A 19,733-nucleotide genomic window follows, 5' to 3' on the forward strand; every position below is an offset into this window, starting at 1 on the left:
GGATCATTAAGAGATAAACCTAGGGATATTAAAATACTAAAGAGTTGGAGAAGGCACAGTGGCTTACATCTGTAATTCCAGTACTTTGGGAGACCAAGGTGGGCAGATCACTTGAGCCCAGGAGTTTGAGACCAGCCTGGGCAACATGGCAAAACGCCATCTAGTCTACAGAGAATTAGTATGGTGCCACATGCCTGTCGTCCCAGCTACTTGGGAGGCTGAGGTGAGATAATCACCTGAACCTGGGAAGTTGAGGCTGCAGTGAGCCGTGATCCTGCCACTGCACTCCAGCCTGGGCAATGTGAGTGAGACCCTGTCTCAAAAAAAAAAAAAGAAAGAAAGAAAGAAAGAAAGTTTATTTGAGCAAAGAATGACTCATGAATTAGGCAACACTCAGAACCACTGGAGGTTAGTGAGCCCCACTGCAGCAGCAAGGGCAGTAAGCTTTTATAGGCTGAACATGAAAGTAAGACAAAAGACATTTAAATTGCTTAGAGTGAAAAGTTCTTAGTTAGGGAATAGTTGGCAGTTTCTGATTGGTAAAGTCTAGTATGGTTTTACTGTTTACATTGGACTTTAGTTTGCTTATGTGGGACCTTAGAGCTCTGGCGTTGCCTCAGCCTAATGGCCTCCCAATTAAAGTTTGTTTGTTTGCTTTTTTAACGGGATAGTGGGCCAGGTGCAGTGGTTTACACCTATAATTCCATCACTTTGGGAGGCTGAGGCAGGAGGATTGCTTGAGTCCAGCAGTTTGAGACCAGCCTGGGCAATATGGCAAGATCCCATCTTTACAAAAAATAAAAAAAATTAGCTGGGCATGGTGATGTATGCCTGTGGTCCCAGCTACCCAAGAGGCTGAGGCAGAAGGATCACTTGAGCCCATGAGGTCAAGCCTGCAGTGAGCCATGTTCATGCCACTGTACTTCTGCCTGGGCAACAGAGCAAGACCCCATCCCCCCCAAAAAAAAACCAAAAAACAAGAAAAGGATGGGCACAGTGGCTCACGCCTGTAATCTCAGCACTTTGGGAGGCTGAGACGGGCAGATCGCAAGGTCAGGAGTTCAAGACCGGCCTGTCCGATATGGTGAAACCCTGACTCTACTAAAAAAATACAAAAATTAGCTGGGCATGGTGGCACATACCTGTAGTCCTAGCTACTTGGGAGGCTGAGGCAGGAGAACTGCTTGAATCTGGGAGGTGGAGGTTGCAGTGGGCTGAGATCGTGCCACTGCACTCCAGCCTGGGTGACAGAGTGAGACTCCATCAAAAAAAAAAAACAACAACAAAAAACACCAAGAAAAACAGGGTAGTGTCAACGAGGAAAAAATATAATAATTTTCTCTGTCCTTCATAACTCTTATCTGAGGCTCCCTGTAACAAAAGACAAATTAACAGAAGAAAAACAAGCAGAAGTGTATTAATATGTATGCCTCATGTATACATGGGAAAAACCCCAGAGAAATGAGTAAGTCTCTAGAGTAGATCTCAAAGAAAGCATTTAAATTTTGGGCTTAAATACCATCATTCTCTAAAACAAAGTAAAAAAGGTTGTGGGAAACAAGCCTTTAAGATGAGATGGCCAGGAAAAGCACCTTAAATGAAAGTGAAGTTTGTTATAAAGATGTAAGTCAATGTCTTCTCTACTTAGTCATCTCCTCCTGGTGCACAGAGGGAGATACCCTTATAAGTAGAGATTTCTTGTATAGGCACAAATTTATCTTTAAAAAGGAAACTTTTCAGAGCTATTCCTATGTCTGCACTTTCTCAAAATGTGCAAAAGAGGCATATTTTGGGGTCACATATTCTGGTCTCCTTCAGTCATATTCAGGTATGTTCTGAGCCCCAACATTAGATAGTTAATAAATACTTATTATTCAGTTTGTTGTTGTATTTGAACTTCAAGTTTTGGTTCAAGTGAGATCCATATTTTACTCTTAAGTTTTAAAGCAAGCAACCAGTATTTTTATCATGAAATTCATTTCTAGATTCTGGTGATGTAAGAATTAGAATAGATGATGTAGTGTGAATAATGAGAAGTCCTGTTTCTCATAGAGAAGTTATGAATAGATCTATAGAATAGACTATGGGCTAATATAATAGAATTAGAATCTGATGGAACCCCTTCATTTTTTAGATGAATAAACTGTGGCCCAGAAGGATTTGATAATTTTTCTATCTAATGTCAGTAGCTTTCTGAATTGGAGCTAAAAGAATATTTTCCACTATAAGTTGTTGCTTCCAAGTTGTTTATTATCTCTAGAGTTTACCTATTTTATTATCATTGTTATTTTTTGAGACAGAGTCTTACTGTCAGCCAGGCTGGAATGCAGTGGAGCAATCTTGGCTCACTGCAACCTCCACCTCCCAGGTTCAAGCAATTCTTGTGCCTCAGCCTCTTGAGTAGCTGGGATTACAGGCATGTGCCATCATGCTCGGCTAATTTTTGTATTTTTGGTAGAGTCAGGGTTTCACCATGTTGGCCAGACTGGTCTCGAACTCCTGGGCTCAAGCGATCCTCCCACCTTGGCCTCCCAAAGTGCTGGGATTACAGACATGAGCCACTGTACCTGGCCTAAAGTTAAATTACTTTAGAGGTAATTTGAAAAGAGGAGGGCTGGACAACAGCTTTTTAAATCTAATTTACAGCTGCCAGTATCAAGGGTTTATTGTGATTTATTCTTTGTTATGCTGTTATTGTTATAACAAACGATTTCAGTTCACTGCAAGAAGCTAACGATGAGAACTGAATGAGTATAATTTTCCTAGTTTCTGTGGACAAATAACATATTGAAAAAATGTGTTTTTGTTTTACAATAATTTCAAACTTACAAAAAGTTGCAAAAATAGTACAAAAATTTTCCATATGTTGTTCACCCAGATTCCCCAAATGTAAGATTTTACCGTATAAACTGTATCTTTACCTCCCTGCCCCCTCCATACATTCCTACACATTTTTATTCTGAACCATTTAGGAGTAAGTTGAGGACGTGATGCCCTTTGCTTCCAAATACTTAACAGAGTATTTACTGAAAAATAGTGCATAGCCATAACATAATTATCAAAATCTGGAATTTAATGTTGATAATTATTATCTGAATTCTAGACATTCACATTTAATCAGTTTCCCACTGATAGCCTTTATAATCACAGAAAAAAAAATTGTTTCTCTGGTCTAAAATCCAATCTAAAATTACATTGCATTTTATTGTCATTTTTTAAAGTCTCCTTTAATCTGAAACAACTCCCCAATCTCTCCTTGTCCTTTATGACCCTGATATTTTTGAAGAGCACAGGTCATATATTCTGCAGAACGTCCCTCAGTTTGAACGTGTCTGATGTTTCCCTAGGGTTAGGTTCAGGCTCTACATTTGTGGCAAGAAGATCACACAAGTGTTGTGTATCCTTCTCAGTGCCTCATATCAGGAGGCACAAGATGTCAGTTTTGCCCATGCTGGCAATGTTAAATCTGATCTTGGTAAGGTGGTGTCTGCCTGGTTCTTTATAGAAAAGTTAATAATTTCCCTCTAATCATTTAATAGATACATATTTTGAGAGTATATAAATATGTTTCTCATTATACATTTGTAACCACCCAATGGGTTCATCTTGTTTGTTGTCCAGATAGAGCCAATTTATTAAGACAAGGGAATTGAAATAGAGAATGAATTTAATACACATAACGCTGGCTAAACAGAAGACAGGAGTTTTACTGTTACTCATGTCAGCCTCTGTCAATTTGGAGGCTGGAGTTTTTCAAGGATAGTTTGGTGGGTAGGGGGCTAGGGAATGGGTACTGCTGATTGGCTGAGGATGCAATCACAGAGGTGTGGAAAACAGTCCTCATGTGCTGAGTACACTTCTGGGTAGGGACAACAGAGGAGTTACTGGTCTGTCCAGTTACAGGGCCATCCAGTTGTCAGAAATGCAAAAACCTGAAAAGACATGTCAGAAGGCCAGTCTTAGGTTTTATCATAGTGATGTTATTTACAGGGAGGTTACAAATCTTGTGACCTCTGGAATAATGACTGGTAATCATTTACACCCACATCTTGGCAGGATTCAGGCCCCTCTCATCCTCCTAACCTGGTGTCCTTTCATTAGTTTTACAAAGGCGGTTTCATTTTGCTATCATCATTTAAACTGTAAACTAAATGTCTCCAAAAGTTAGCTTGGCCCACTGCAAGAATGGCTAAGGGCAGTTTGGGAGTGAAAGGCAAGATGGAGTTGGTCAGGTCAGATCTCCTTCACCATCATAATTTTCTCACTGTTACAATTTCTGCAAAGGCAGTTTCACATTCATCCACTAGTGTTAGCATTTTTGGTGATTCTTACCTTTGAATTATTACATTAGCAGTAACCAAAGATGATTGTTCTAATTCTGACATGCCTTCTACACATTATTTAGAATTTTTCTGTGAGGCTGAGCTTTCTCTCCTTCATCATTTATTTATGTCAGTGTGGACTCAAATTCTTATTTTATTCTATGGGTTATAATGTATTACTAAGCCAACTTACTTTATTGCTCAAATTGCCCCTGATGCAGCTTCTCTGTCCTTTTGACATTTCCCCATTATTTCTGAGCACTTCTTTGCTTTCTGGTTCTGTAAGATGTTCCAGGTTCACCTAGTACATTCCCCATGCCAGTGTAGGGAAATAATTTTTTTTTTTCTCCAGGAGTCCTGGTTCCTTTTAGTGGTGAACTGTGTTTTGAAACCAACATCTGGACACTGAGTACCCATTACCATTTGTTTATCATTGCTTTGTTTTTTTTCAGACAGGGTTTCATTCTGTCACCCAGGCTGGAGTGCAGTGGCATGATCACAGCTCACTGCAACCTCAACATCCTGGACTCAAGTGATCCTCCCACTTCAGCCTTTAGAGTAGTTGGGACTACAGGTGTGTGCCACTACACTCAACTAATTTTTGTATTTTTTGTAGAGACAGGGTTGTGTCATGTTGCCCAGGTTGGTCTCGGACTCCTGGGCTCAAGCAGTCTGCCTGCCTTGGCCTCCCAAAGTGCTGGGATTATAGGCATGAGCCACTTCACCCAGACTATCATTGCTTTTAGGCCATTTCAGTGGACACAACAAGGAAATAAATGTATGTGAATGCAGTACACACACATCTCATTCTGTCTGTCCATCTATCTATGGCTCTGTTTCTCTGTCTCTCTAGCTCTATTTCTGTCTTTCTCTATTTCTATGTATTTCTGTGTTCTTACCTCTCATATTCTTTATCTATCTATGTCTTAAAAACCATGAGTTTGTACTGATGCCTCTGATTCCAGTTTAGCACTATAGGATTTATTCTAGCCTTCCCAGTTTTCATATCCATAACTTCTCTATGAGAAACAGGACTTCACGTTATTCACACTATCTTTATCTGTTCTCAGATTGAACAAGTAAAGATACTTGAAAGAACAATTCATATTGTAGTTTCAGAATTGCTCATCCACACTGCAGTTTAAAAAATTTTTTAATATACTTCTTGAGTTTTCTTTTATAATTTATCATCTTCAAGAGCAAGAATTTTTATATATTATATGTTATATTAATACCTAGCAATGGTTTATCTTGTCATTTTTAATCTCTCAATTATTTCAATAAATTATGCTTATTTTCTGTTAATTGGGATGACATGTATCTTCAAGGTGAGAAAAATCAAAATAGTACTCAAATAAGAAAATGGATCTATTCTAAACTAATTTAGATAGTGGGAGCGTTGGTTGTTTTCTGGAAACAACTTGGTTTTTGTTGTTGTTGTTGTTTTAACAGTTTACAAGACTATTTTCTTGTTCCTCGGAGTTTTAAACCTTTCAAGAAAAAAGTCTTTCTTTAGAGCCAAGGTTGGTCCTAAAGATTTCATCTGTCTTCGGCGCAGAAGTTATGAAGTCTATTTTATGACTGCCCCAGAGAAACAGGACAATTTCCCATATGTTTATAGAATCTTTTCCTATTACATTTTTTGCAGACAAGTTATGAAAGATCCTGAAAGAGAAACATCTCTAGAAGTGTCTATTTTGCTCGTTTCTCCTTCTCTAGCTTTTGTCCTGAAATTTCCCATGAATGGATGGGTCGGTGAGGTGAATAAGCATGATGTAACAAAGAATTAACTTAGATACTAAGAAGCTGTATGGCTTAGAACATCTGTACCTTTATTGACTGGGTAAACTTGTTCACCGTTTTCTGCTGGTAGATTCTACCTGTATTCACTCAAAACCAAGATATGTGTGAATTGTGTTACCCAGAGATGTGTGACATTTGATTTAGAAGGGGCCTCGCTCCTCAGTAATGGATTCTGATATATTGGCTCACTTTGGGTGGGATGGCTGCCTTAGGGGCATACTCAGGCGTAGGCATTTTACAAGAATGTTGTTGAAACCATTAAAACTTACAAACTTAAAAACCATGAGTTCGTGTGAATTTGGGTGAATTGGTCATCTTTCAGATTCCTTTCAACTGTGGATTCTGTTTTTCTGGTACTGAAATTAAAGGGAGTGATTGGGACTTTGGCAGTAGCTGCAGGATCGGAGATCCTAGAGACATTAAGAGAAGAAAGCAGAAGAGGACTCAGGCCCTTATGGACAAACTGATGATCGAAAGTAAGGGATTAGAGGCTTTTGGGACTAGTATATGTCTAACAGAGCAGTAGTTTCTTTGTGTCTCGTGGGGGTCCTTTTTTTTCTCACTTCATTTATTCTCATTTAACTATATTAAATTATAGTTAACTGTGTTATCCATTAGATGAGGTGAAACAACCACTGGCAGTAGATGGAAAGGACGAAGTTCTACATTAGCATAGCTCACGTGGAGGTCCTCTTGCCACAGCGGCAGCGATGAGACCATACATGGATATGTGATGCTGCTGCTGCTCCCTTGATTCTGATCTGGATCTGGTTGCAGATTCTTATAGGAGATCTCCCTGCAGCCCACCCCAAAGACCCCGGGCCCCAGCTCTCCCAGAACCCAGCAGCCCAACCTCTGGGTGCTGCCCGGAGTCGGGAATGGAGCATCTTTGCTTCACTGTCTGAATTTGTACAAGTTGTAGAACTGCAGTTGCTAACTTAGGCTGATAAAGCCTTGATTTAGATTAGATTTTGATTACCCGGAGGACTCCTCTTACCTACTGTCATAGCAGCAGATTGGCCGGAGTGTTGGTGATTTCCTTTCAGGCAGGCGATAAGAGGCCAGGGATGCACATTCTCATGCCTTGATTGCTTACCTTGCATGCCCCGGAGTTGGTTCCAGCTGGGCTTTGGGACAGAGCATAGGGCAGGCCCCACTGCTCTGGCTTTATGCAAATGGCACATCAGAAGTACAGAAAACTGCATTTAGAAAAGGGATTGAGAAGCGTGAAAAAAGTATTCGGTGAGTTCAGAATAAAAAGATGTGAAGTATTGATTCTAGTTAGGGAGCATTTCCAGACCAAATGTATAAATCGGAGGGTTGCACATCACCAGACTCCCAGATAAATTACTGTGAAAATAGGCTTTTTTTATGTGTTAGAGGAGCAGTTTTCTGTTTCTTCACCATACTGTGCAACTTCTGCTAAGTACTCAGTCACAAAATGACCCAGAATTCAGTGTTTCTCTGAAAAAAGTTAAAGCCAAATGATTCATAGAAAGGTACAACTATTTAAGCTTTTCTAGTTCCCATAGTGCCAACTTGGCAGTTAGTCCATCCAGAATAATGTTTTTTAATACTAGGGGGGAATATCTTCCAAAGAGGAAACATGGGGCAGAAACAAAACCTCTAACAGGCATGTAATTCATTGGTGAGAAGACAAAGATGCAACTGGGACAATGAAAAAGTCACTAAGTAGTACCCAGAAGAGAAGCAGAATTGGGGCAAGAAAGGTCAATACCAATAATAGATACAATATTTACTATAAATGCAGAGAAGGCAAGAGTTCTTTGTAAAGGTACAATCTCAGTATCCCTTGAAATGTGAAATATTCAGATTACCGACACTGGCCAAATCATAACATTTTTTAGTCAGTAATTCAAGTTTGTTAAGGAATCAACCCTCAGTATGTTGCTTAGCTTGCCCAGAGTGATTCAGAAGGCATGTAAAACTGTGTAACTGTAACAAATAAGGCAGATCGTTTCATGTTTCTCTCTTTTCTGGCTAGAGATAACCTTTTCAGTTTGTGTTTGCATTGCTTACCGTTAACTGTCTCCCAGTAGCTGGAAGGGGAGCTGCATCCTGTGTGGTCAGAGCCATAATTGAGCAGATGCACTATAATTTGTGTGACTTCTACTCAACTGTTAACTTGGCCACGTAAGCAAACATTCCTACATTAAGCACAATATGGATATGTTCAGTCTTCTCCTGGTTATTTTAACTGATATTTAGAAGGCCTTTTCCCATTTCTGAATTAATGTCTTTGCCTCATAGGTGAAATAGTTTGCTCTAATGTAGAGGAAGGCAGAAAAGGAAAATGAAGACTGTTGGATTGGTATATTTGTTGTGCTTCGAGGAATGTATAATGTTTATACCATTATCAACATACTGTAATAAACTAATCTTATAGAATGTGTTTACATGAGTAAAGAGAAATAAATTAAATGCAGTTTTTAAAAAAGGCCCAAATCAGAAGCTTGAGAACATGGCTCATGATCATTGGAATCCTGTGGAATTTTAGAGTTTGAAAGCAGCTCTCCTGGACCTTGTGTAATAACCAGGCTGAACATGTCCAAATGTTTTAATAAAACTGGATAGTATTATTTCAGCAACAATTCTAGCTATGTAAAGCAGTGCCCACTGTCATCATAGTACTGTGCCCCTGATACTGCCATGAGGCTAGAAAGAGTAATTTATTTATTTATTTTTATTTTTTATTTTTTTGAGATGGAGTCTCACTCTGTTGCCCAGGCTGGAGTGCAGTGGTGCGATCTCAGCTCACTGCAACCTCCGCCTCCCGGGTTCAAGTGATTTTCCTGCCTCAGCCTCCTTAGTAGGTGGGATTACAGGCACCCACCACCTGGCTAATTTTTATATTTTTAATAGAGATGGGGTTTCATCACACTGGCCAGGTTGGTCTCAGACTCCTGACCTCTTAAGTGATCCACCTGCCTCGGCCTCCCGAAGTGCTGCGATTACAGATGTGAGCCACCACATCCGGCCTAGAAAGAGTAATTTAAAATGCTGATTGCCTGAGAATCTCATGGCTTCAGTTGCCACCTTTGTATAAAGATGCTTAGAAGCAACTGTGATGTAGTGGAAATTATACTCGCCAAGAAGCTAGAAGATATGGATTGGTTCTGGTCATGCTGTTTACTGGCAGTATGACCTTGGACAAGTCACACCTCTAAGTTTCTTTCCTCATGTGTAAAATGAGGGTGTTGGCCTTCATGTCTGAGGCGATTCTCCTGCCTCAGCCTCCCGAGTAGCTGGGACTACAGGCGTACGCCACCATACCCAGCTAATTTTTATATTTTCAGTAGAGACAGGGCTTCCCCATGTTGACCAGGCTGGTTTTGAACTTCTGACCTCAGGTGATCCACCTGCCTTGGCCTCCCAAATTGCTGAGATTACAGGAATGAGCCACCACGCTTGGCCTAAAGAAATTTTTTTAAAAAACAAGCGGTTTTAATACAGCTTTTCACATGCATGATGTTTGAGGTCTTGGCTAGGGACTCTAGATAGTGGACCCTGACATGAAGGCAGTTAGTTTAAAAGTAAGGAGTTGGCAAGAATAAAAAATTACTTGCTAAGAAATAAAGGAGGCAAAGCTTTATGTAAATTCTTTGACTATGCAGAATCTTAGACTACGTAGAATCACAGAATTTTAAATTATTTCTAGAAAGTATAAGAAATCAATCTATTCATTCAGCAAATATTTACTGAGTAGTAGGATAATTTGGTGACCAACACAGACAGGTCTCTGCTTTTAGAGCTCATTTGAGGGGACGTTAGGTAGTGGGGAACTAGGAACAAACAGGTAACCTCAGGAGGGTGATGGCTGCCACAGTGGGAAGCACACTGTGGATCTAGATACCTAGGGGATCGCGGCAAGCCTTGTGGAGAAAACGACACAGGAGTTCAGACTTGAAGGATAATTCGCATTCATTCAGTCCATTCATTTTACAGGTAAGAAAACTAAAGCTTAGAAAAGTTGTGGTTTACGTGGAACAAATTAATGGCCAGCCAGTCCCTTAGGTGCCTGGTTACTCCTGGGTCTTGCCTTGATTCCATGTTTCCTGAGCGCAGGATCGTAAACTTTCATCTTTAATAGAACAAAGTAAGCGTCGAGTAAATAATTACTGATAACTTTCAACCTGTTGACAAGGCTGACACCTATCTTAAAATGCAGGAAGTGCATTTGCCTTTCAGTCCTTAAGAATTGGCAGTCTCCAGCAGTCATTCATTTTGGAATTACTTGTATTTCTGGTGAGTTATGTTTATTTTTCAAATTACAGTGAGGATTCAGATCTAAGAATTTCATAATGAATCTTGTAAATAGCAGACCTCGAGATAATTAGAAATTTTACAATGTTTAAATACCTTAGATCAATTAAAAACACTCTTGGAATAATTTATTTTTAAAATGCCTATGTAACAATGCATAATTTACTGACAATGCCTTAAGATTGTAGCATACAAATGAACTCAGTACATTCGACTGTAATAATTCTTGCACAGATGAATGTGATAAACATCACTTGGTCCATAATATATTTTAGAAAGAAAAGGATTTTTAAAATAAAATGGCTGTAGACTAGCTTTGCTTGGAATTGACTCTTTCCAAATCTAGATGGGTTAGTTGACTGTCTCACTGGGTTTATGGGTTTATTTATTTAATTATATTTAGATGGTAAATTACCAGAATATTTTAGCTTTTATTATCAGAGAAATGTTAAGTAGGCTTATCTGGATATTTGTTAATGATCATTTGGATTTAAATGTAAATGCTTTAATTTTGAGCCATTATTTTTTATCTACATACTATCTATAATTTACATTGCTTAAAACACAATAGCTGATAACAGAAGCCATATTTTCAGAAGCCTTTCTTATAACCAAAAAGAAAATAATAATCTCTAAATACATTAGTCTTTTCAGAAACACAGTTGAGGTGGAAAGTTTTTTTTTTTTTTTCACTTTGCCCTTGATTTTTATCTGCCTTTTTTTTGTCTGGGAGTCAAAACTTTCACAGTCCTTGTTAACTGCTGTTTATTCTTAACTTTATTTCCTAGCAGTAACTCTGTGCATAATCCGTATTATTCAGAGTTTCACTAAATAAGATGTAATACAACCCACTGCTGATTTACTGATGAAAGAAAATCTCTTACAAGATGAACCCTGCTGTAAGAGCTGTCTCATTTTTTATATTCAGCAGAAGCTGATCCTGTTTCATTTTTTCCTGTTGCAGGTTCCTCAGTGGTGTGCTGAATATTGTCTTTCCATCCACTACCAGCACGGGGGCGTGCTATGCACACAGGTCCACAAGCAGGCTGTGGTCCAACTCGCCCTGCGGGTGGCAGATGAAATGGATGTTAACATTGGTCATGAAGTTGGCTATGTGATCCCTTTCGAGAACTGCTGTACCAATGAAACAATCCTGAGGTTGGTTTGCGGGGTTCAGTCTGCTCCCTGCTGGTGATGGTTGGCTTAGGTTCTACAATTCTGAAACAGCATTATTCTAGCATTCTACCTGTTAAGCATCTATGCTGTGCAGTAGCAACTGGTCTCTCTTGTCATCAGCCAGCAGGGAACCGTTGCTTTCCCACACTGGCATCATCAGGGATTCCTTGTCTAAACGTATCCCATGACTCCCATTATCCCCAGGAAAAAGTTAGCAACTTGCTTGGCCCCTCAGAACCTTCAAGCGTGTGCTTCTGGAGCTATGCCTCATGCAGGGGCCACATCATTGCCTGTGTGCAAGTCACATGGACACCTGGAGCATGCTGTGTGCCCCGTGCTTCCACACCCTGTGCCTGTACACCTGCCCCTCCCTGTGCTCAGCATGTCCGGGCCTCTTCTGGGCCTGGCTAGTTCCTCCTAGTCACTCAGTATCCAGTGTAGCGGTCACCTGCTCGAGGAAGGCTTCCCTGCCCCTCCAGTAATATACATTAGAAAACCCTCTGTGGGGCCTCTGGAAAACATGGTGTCTGCCTCCATCATGACTTCGATCAGTGTTTCTCAAACTGTACTTTTCAGAAGCTTCTATGTTCCAAGGAGCCTTCTTTGTGGCTACTGCAAGTTGTGGTATCTTTTTTGTGCTTAGCTTCATTATGAGATTTCCTTTGAATAAGGATTTCCAAGAGCTTGAAAGAAGAAAAAAAAGGAGAAAGAAATTGGAAAATCACTGCTCGGGGCTAGTGCTTCGCAAGCACTTTTATATTACAGCCCTCGTAGAAAGTGATAGTATCCATACAGTACTTCAAGGAAATGGTCACAGCTGCCTGCAGCCAGAGATGACCATCCCACGGGCTGCAGCTGCCCCAGGCATTGCCTGACCACTCCAAGAGCCAAGTAGATAAGTATCTCAGGGTCATTATTTGTGCACCTCTGTAACCCCTTTGTGTGGCATACCAGTGTGCCATGGCACACCATTTGGGAAGCTCTGCTTTAGTGTAACAGGGCAGGGATGGTTTTTCACATACTCATATCCCTGAAGTCTCATGTGCTCATCCCCAGGAGGATGTTCAGTAAATTGGATAGTGGAAGGGATTTTGCCCTGTCCCAGCTAGCACTGCACTCTGGTGCGGTTCTTTTCTCCATTCAGAAAGCCCATGGGGCCGGGCATGGTGGCTAATGCCCGTAATCTCATCACTTTGGAAGGCCAAGGCATGAGGATTGCTTGAGCCCTGGAGTTTGACACCGGACTGGGCAACACAATGAGCTCTCATCTCTACAAAAAATACAAAAATTAATGAGCGTGATGGTGCATACCTATAGTCCCAGCTACTCAGGAGACTGAAGCGGGAAGATCACTTGAATCCAGGAAATCAAGGCTGCAGGGAGCTGTGATCGCGCCACTGCACTGTAGCCTGTGTGACAGAGTGAGACCCTGTCCCAGAAAAAAAGGAAAGCCCATTGGGCTCATTTGGTTTGTACTAAGCTACTTTCCCTGAAATATTTATCTTCAAAAATAGAAGACAGTCTTCAGGCTAGTGTCAAATCATCGGGGAAAGTCTTTAGACCATCAGCACTCTGACTTGAACTTCTTGAAGATATATTACCTTCTGCTAGTATAACAATTATGTCCCTGAGTCATTAAATTACTGTGTATTTATAAATTGCTTATTGTGTAAATGGTACACGAGTGGTACAAAAGAAACATAAAAACCTCTCTGGTTCTTAGGAGCTCACAAACTAAAAGAGCTGCACAGGACAAGATATAGGACCCTGAAAGGGTTAAGGATCCCTAAGCAGATTCGTGGTTGGTTGGTTTGACATTTTAAAGTAGCCCTTTGAATTATTTTTTTAATTAAATGATGGCTCTGACTAGGTTCTAAAGTTAATATTGTATCTTTAATACCATCTAGACTTTGAAAACCCTTTAAAAGGACTCTTTAATGTAGTCATTTTTAAAATGAAATATAACAGCTTTATCGTAATATGAAATCAGAATTTTTTTTTTTTTTTTTTTTGAGACAGAGTCCCACTCTGTCGCCCAGGCTGGAGTGAAGTGGCGCGATCTCAGCTCACTTCAACCTCCATCTTCCGAGTTCAAGTGATTCTCGTGCCTCAGCCTCCTGAGTAGCTGGGACTACAGGCATGCACTACCATACTTGGCTAACTTTTTGTATTTTTAGTAGAGATGGGGTTTCACCGTGTTGCCCGGGCTAGTCTCGAACTCCTGAGCTCAGGCAATTTGCCAGCTTTGGCCTCCCAAAGTGCTGGGATTACAGGCATGAGCCACCGCACCCAGCCTCAGATATTTCTTAATATGGAAAGCCACAAAGATAAATAATGGTGGGGAAATCTAATAACGCTGTGAGACACGCCTCACCTTTTAAACATCTATCATATGTTGGACTTAGGATTGTTTTATGGTGAAAAACCCAAGCATTCAATTCTGACACTCAAAGGAAATACTATATATTAAAGTATGTATTAGTTTCAGTCTGTGTATAGCATTCCTTTCTTAACAGGCACAGCTGCTTCAGGTGTGGTGGGTTGAAGTACAAAGGCACCCATGGAGACAGGTAGAGAGTAGCTGCCTGCTTTGACAGGTTTTGCACGTTCTGTTTCTTTCTGCCGTTGCTGGGCTGCCTTATTCTTCATTGCTTTTATATCTTCACTTTACAGTTACTCTTGTTTCTGAACATTGTACTTTCTTTTCCAGTGTGACATGCCCCCAGAACCAGTGCAGAGTCAGAAGACACTCAGATGCATTGTTGTAAACAGGGTTTGAGTCACAGGAAAGAGGCCAGAGCTATACCCCTATGATAAAATAAAGCAATACCAGTTTTCTTCCTGGTATTCTGTGCTCTGGAGAGGAGGCAACATGGCTGTAAAATGAGTGTCTCCACCATTTACTCACTTGTAACCTTACACAAGTCACCTAACCTCTTTGAGCTTTAAGTCGCCTCATCTGAAAAATGTGGATGATTAATATACTTGCTCTGAGGGTTGTTGTGAGGACTGTTTAATTTATGTAACTGATGCATGGTGTACGTATGTGGCAGCTATGTTTATAATTATAATTATACTTATATTTTTATAATTATGATTAGAACAAGATTGATTTTCCTGAAGAGGTATGCTAGCCATAATTTTGAATAAGCTCAGATTGAATAGCTATTTAAATCAGAAGATTTTACATTGATCATTGATTTTATAGAAGGCAGTAGTCTATATTTGATACTGTGTTTTTCATTTTTTTGGTAACCCCTTAGTATCTATCAAACACATCATAGGCAATTTATAAACGATCTTTAAGCCTACTACTATTTTTTGGATGCTATATATAACAACTTTGTTCTTCTTTAAGCTTTTCTCTGGCCTTTTTTGAAACAGTAAATAACTGAATATTACGTACCTAAAATAGTCTTTAGGAACTACATATCAAGATATCTCATAGAAGTGACTCATAGTGTCAAATGCTGGTATTTTCTGTTTTTGGAACTAGAAAGTTCTCAAATTTTCATTAAGGTTAAACTCAAATAATTTTATAAAATATAAATATTAATAAAACTTTTAACTATTTTATTATAGTCTCAGCTTTTAGAAATTTAGCCTTAAAGATATAAACTGCATTTCCTGAAACCTTGGTAGTATATCTATTTTTTTTTACATACTTATTAGTTAACAGCACTTTTTAAAGTATCATATACACAATATCTCATAACCATAAAGTTCAGAAATATATCTTTGTGTTATATAGAAAAAAAGTATTTTTGTTTTGTTTTGTTTTGAGTTGGAGTCTTGCTCACATCACGCAGACTGGGATGCAGTTGTGGGATCATAGTTCACTGTAATGTGGGACTCCTCCTGGGCTCAAGTGATCTCCCACCTCAGCCTCCTAAGTAGGTGGGACTGCAGAAAAATGTAGGTTTATATAGTAAGTTTTAGGAATGAGCCTTCACAATTCCCCTATATAATCATCTGGAAGGCTAGGCCCTGCTGGATGAGTCTGCTGGAGTTTTTAATAAGTTACCACCTCTTTTTTTTAATTAAGCCTAGATGTATTTATATAACACATATACCTCCTCAATCTTATGGGGCAGCATTACTTCCTATAAGATCAGTGCTTAGGTCAGTTTTGCTGAAAAGGAAACAGAGATTTAATTTCTAACGTTAATGAAGTACCATAAATTAATTTGTTTTGACATGAGAAGCAGTAGTAACTTGGTATTAACATACTAATTAACCTCAGCAAAAGATGACCTGAAAACTAGATTTCAATGCATCTGTTGGCATCTTGCACAAGGTATAATACTGCAGTATTCAAGATGCTTTCTTTTTTAAGTTTGAAGAAAGGAATCAATTTATCACTGCTCATTTGATAAGACACAGGATGAGAACGTGTATGAAAAGAAAGGCAGAGAGCATGCACTTTGATCTCATAAAGATACAGAGACGAAGAACATGGACTTTATCACCAAAACTACAAGGCCAAGGAAGCCTTTTTATAATTTGACAGTGACATCAGAACAGATATCCAGGTTTAAATCTTGACTGTATCCCTGGCTTTGTGACCTTGGATAGGGTACTGAATTTTTCTGAACTTCAATTTTCTCATTTATAAATGAGTCATAGTAATGGGATAGCAATATCTACTTTGAAGGTTTATTCTGAAGATTAAATGAGAAATGTATGCACCAGCTTAATGTCTGGCTCACACTAGCTTAATAGATGTTTGTTTCCTTCCTTTTTTTTTCCCTCAAAAGAGGTTAATTGAGGACTGTGTCAAGATCCCCAAGACTACCCCCAGGTTCAGTGATTTGCTAGAAAGATTCATGGGACTCAGCATATCATTTACTTATAACTAAGGTTTATTGCAGTGAAAAGATACAAAGCAACATCAGCAAAGGGAAATGGTGGATGGGACGAAGGTTACAGGAACCCAGGCACAAGCTCCTGAGCTCTCGCCCAGTGGAGTCACAAACAGTGCACTTCATTCACAGCTTGTGAAATGGTGCCCTACCAGGGAAACTCAGGCTCAGTGCCCAGGGTTTTTATTGAGGGCTGGCCGTAGAGGCACCCTCTGCCTACTATATTTCAAAATTCCAGACTCCCAGAAGGAAAGCACATGTGCAGCATAAACCATATTGCCTGTACAAATGGTTCAGCACAGCAGACTACTCTTTATCAGTTCTAGGAATGGTGAGAACCCTCCCTAAATCAAAGTTCCCAAATGCTAGCCAAGGGCTAACCTTGCAGGCAGGCCTGTCTACGGATAGCAATCTCAGAATTGCCATGTACAAGAATAAATAAAAGTAAATACCTTAAATGGGTAAAAAACATATGGGATTGGTTTCTTCAAGCACTAATACAGGTAAATATGTAAATAGTATCACAAAGTTATTTTCATTAAGCTTAGTGACTAATAGGTGGTTTAGTTTTAAAAAATCATCCCAAGAACTATGGGAAAAGTCCATTAAAATCACTAATGACCCCTCCCCACTCCAGGAATTGTAGCCAGTTTTCATGCTGCCCTTAAATAGGTGGTTGTTTTTTAGATTCTTCTGTTTGCTTATTATTTGGATGACACCTTAATGATATCATCTCCCACAATGAACCACCAATAATAATGTCTGTCCAAACAGTGGACTAGCTGAACCATGAGCCTGAGCCAGGATGGTTATTCTTGTATACTTTCCTTGAAAAGTCTATAATTTTACTCAAAATTCTTTCACTGATGAATGAGAGAGGAAAAATTGACCAGAGTGTTTTATGATACTACTTTTTATGTATAAAGCTCGGAACAAAAGTTAGATGCAGGCTTTTATTAATATTTGTAATAAACATTTAGTCAGAGGCCTTTAACCTAGGGTTCAGAATGGTCTTTGTAGGGGGCGGTCCAGGAACATACACAAACTGGGTATAAATTTTGTCTGTATTTTTGTGTGTGATAATTCTGTAGATTGTATCAACTTCTACAGCCCAGTAAAAATTTAGAATTACTGATTTAGAGAAATGAATATAGGAAAGGCATTTTTTCTTGTTAGGAAGTTTTTTGCATGACTTAGCATAAGAATATTCTAACTTTAATGTTTCCTCTTTATAGGTATTGTACTGATGATATGTTGCAAAGAGAAATGATGTCCAATCCTTTTTTGGGTAGCTATGGGGTCATCATCTTAGATGATATTCATGAAAGAAGCATTGCAACTGATGTGTTACTTGGACTTCTTAAAGATGTTTTACTAGCAAGACCGGAACTGAAGCTCATAATTAACTCCTCACCTCACCTGATCAGCAAACTCAATTCTTATTATGGAAACTTGCCTCTCATAGAAGTGAAAAATAAACACCCTGTGGAGGTTGTGTACCTTAGTGAGGCTCAAAAGGATTCCTTTGAGTCTATTTTACGCCTTATCTTTGAAATTCACCGCTCGGGTGAGAAAGGTGACATTGTAGTCTTTCTGGCCTGTGAACAAGTAAGTAAGTGATATTCTAACCTTACAGAGTAATAAGGTATTTCATTTGGGAAGCGTTTAATAACATACAGGTTTCAGTTTGCTAATTAACTGTTTAAATATTTGGTTTCATCACACCTAATTAAATAAAACCTGTGCTGAAAGGAGAACAGGAAGTGTTTCTAAAAATCACATGCAGTTCTGAAAACAAAATATGGGTGAGGAGTCTCTGGACATGATCTCCAGAGCCAACTTCCCTCCAGCAGGCTCAGGCCAGAGAGTGGGCTGCCCCAAAGGCAAAACTGACTCTTACGTATGCTTGCTGTGAGTTGTCTCTTGGTACAGTAGGCGCATGCCGACTCCCCTGACATTCTCCGCTGCCTCCCTATGAGCAGGTGTGTTTGTTGGAGATCAGAAATATTACCTAAGCACTCACCATAGAGTTAAGTAATACAACATTTCCCACAAGCAGTCCTGTGATAGTGGAGTATGGGCAGAAAATATCATTTATAGCCCACCCAAGAAGGTCATCTCCCTAGACTGGGGCTCCATTCTTAAAAGATAAGAAAAAAACTTTAACTCGGGTTTCTTTAAAACATCTCTTTAAAAGAATGACTGGAAATGTGCGATCAAGCATCGTTTCCATTCTGTTACTGCTTTTATACAGCCAAGGTACCATTGGGAATGCATTTTTTTTTAATTGCAGCTACACTGGCCCTATTTCTTTCCCCACTACTCTGTTGGCTGAATCTAAAAGCCTCCAGGATCTCCAGAATTAGACCTCTCTTCATGGAGACTAATTGCCTGGCCTTTTCTCCCTATCTTCTCCCACAGAGAGGAGAAGCATGAGTTTTTAGACCATGACCCAAATATGTAGTGGTTCTACTCATTAAACAGAAACCAAAAAGGAAATTATTTGATGTAGGCTGAGCCACAGCTGAACAGATAAGTGGCTCAGCTGTCTGTCAGAGCCTTTTCTTGAACATCCACATGCTTTCAGAAACACTTTCAGAAGTATTCATTCTATTTTATACTCAAAGCATAAAGGATGACAGCTCCTTCTGGCTTTGGGAACTTTAGTTTTCTTAAATTTTATCTGTTTCTAGAACCTCAATGTTACTGCATATTTATCATTTTTTGCATGTAGATGATATGCATTCTCTTGAATAGCAAATCTGCCTCTTACAGTGATTTATTCTGTTATCATCTCCTCATCCTGCATGATTCAAGATATTCAAGAAAGTCCTGAGGAAAAGAATAAAATACGGAGACATAGGATTTATGAGAACAATTAGAGCTTCTCAGTATAACCAGATAAAGCCTAAGGAAGGGAAGAATGGCAAATCTAATATATTTGAGAGTCAGAATTGCCAGGTGAAAAACAGGATGTAGGCCGGGCACTGTGGTTCACGCCTGTAATCTGAGCACTTTGGGAGGCTGAGGTGGGAGGATCACATGAGGCCAGGAGGTTGAGACCAGCCTTGACAACATAGCAGGACCCTATCTCAACAAAAAAATTTAAAAATTAGCCAGGCATGGTGGCTCAGGCCTGCAGTCCCAGCTACTCAGGAAGCTGAGGCAGGAGGATTGCTTGAACTAAGGAGTTTGTGGCTGCAGTGAGCTATGATTGCATCACTGCACTCCAGCCTGGGTGACAGAGCAAGACCCCGCCTCTAGAAAAAAAAAAAAAAAAAAAAAA

The 19,733-nt window shown here is 39.6% G+C and overlaps 1 protein-coding gene across 2 annotated transcripts in view; it reads left to right on the top strand.

Moving 5' to 3' along the window:
- The window catches only part of DHX32 (DEAH (Asp-Glu-Ala-His) box polypeptide 32), a 46,374-nt gene that overhangs the window by 5,608 nt on the left and 21,033 nt on the right, over positions 1 to 19,733 (top strand). For both annotated transcript variants that reach the window (XM_011930192.1, XM_011930190.1), the window contains 2 exons: positions 11,374 to 11,567; positions 17,683 to 18,055. In XM_011930192.1, the coding sequence (XP_011785582.1) occupies positions 11,374 to 11,567; positions 17,683 to 18,055 (567 nt within the window). The remainder of the gene's footprint in view (positions 1 to 11,373; positions 11,568 to 17,682; positions 18,056 to 19,733) is intronic.

Source organism: Colobus angolensis, unplaced genomic scaffold (assembly GCF_000951035.1).
Source record: "Colobus angolensis palliatus isolate OR3802 unplaced genomic scaffold, Cang.pa_1.0 Scaffold85, whole genome shotgun sequence".
NCBI classification, from domain to species: Eukaryota; Metazoa; Chordata; class Mammalia; order Primates; family Cercopithecidae; genus Colobus; species Colobus angolensis.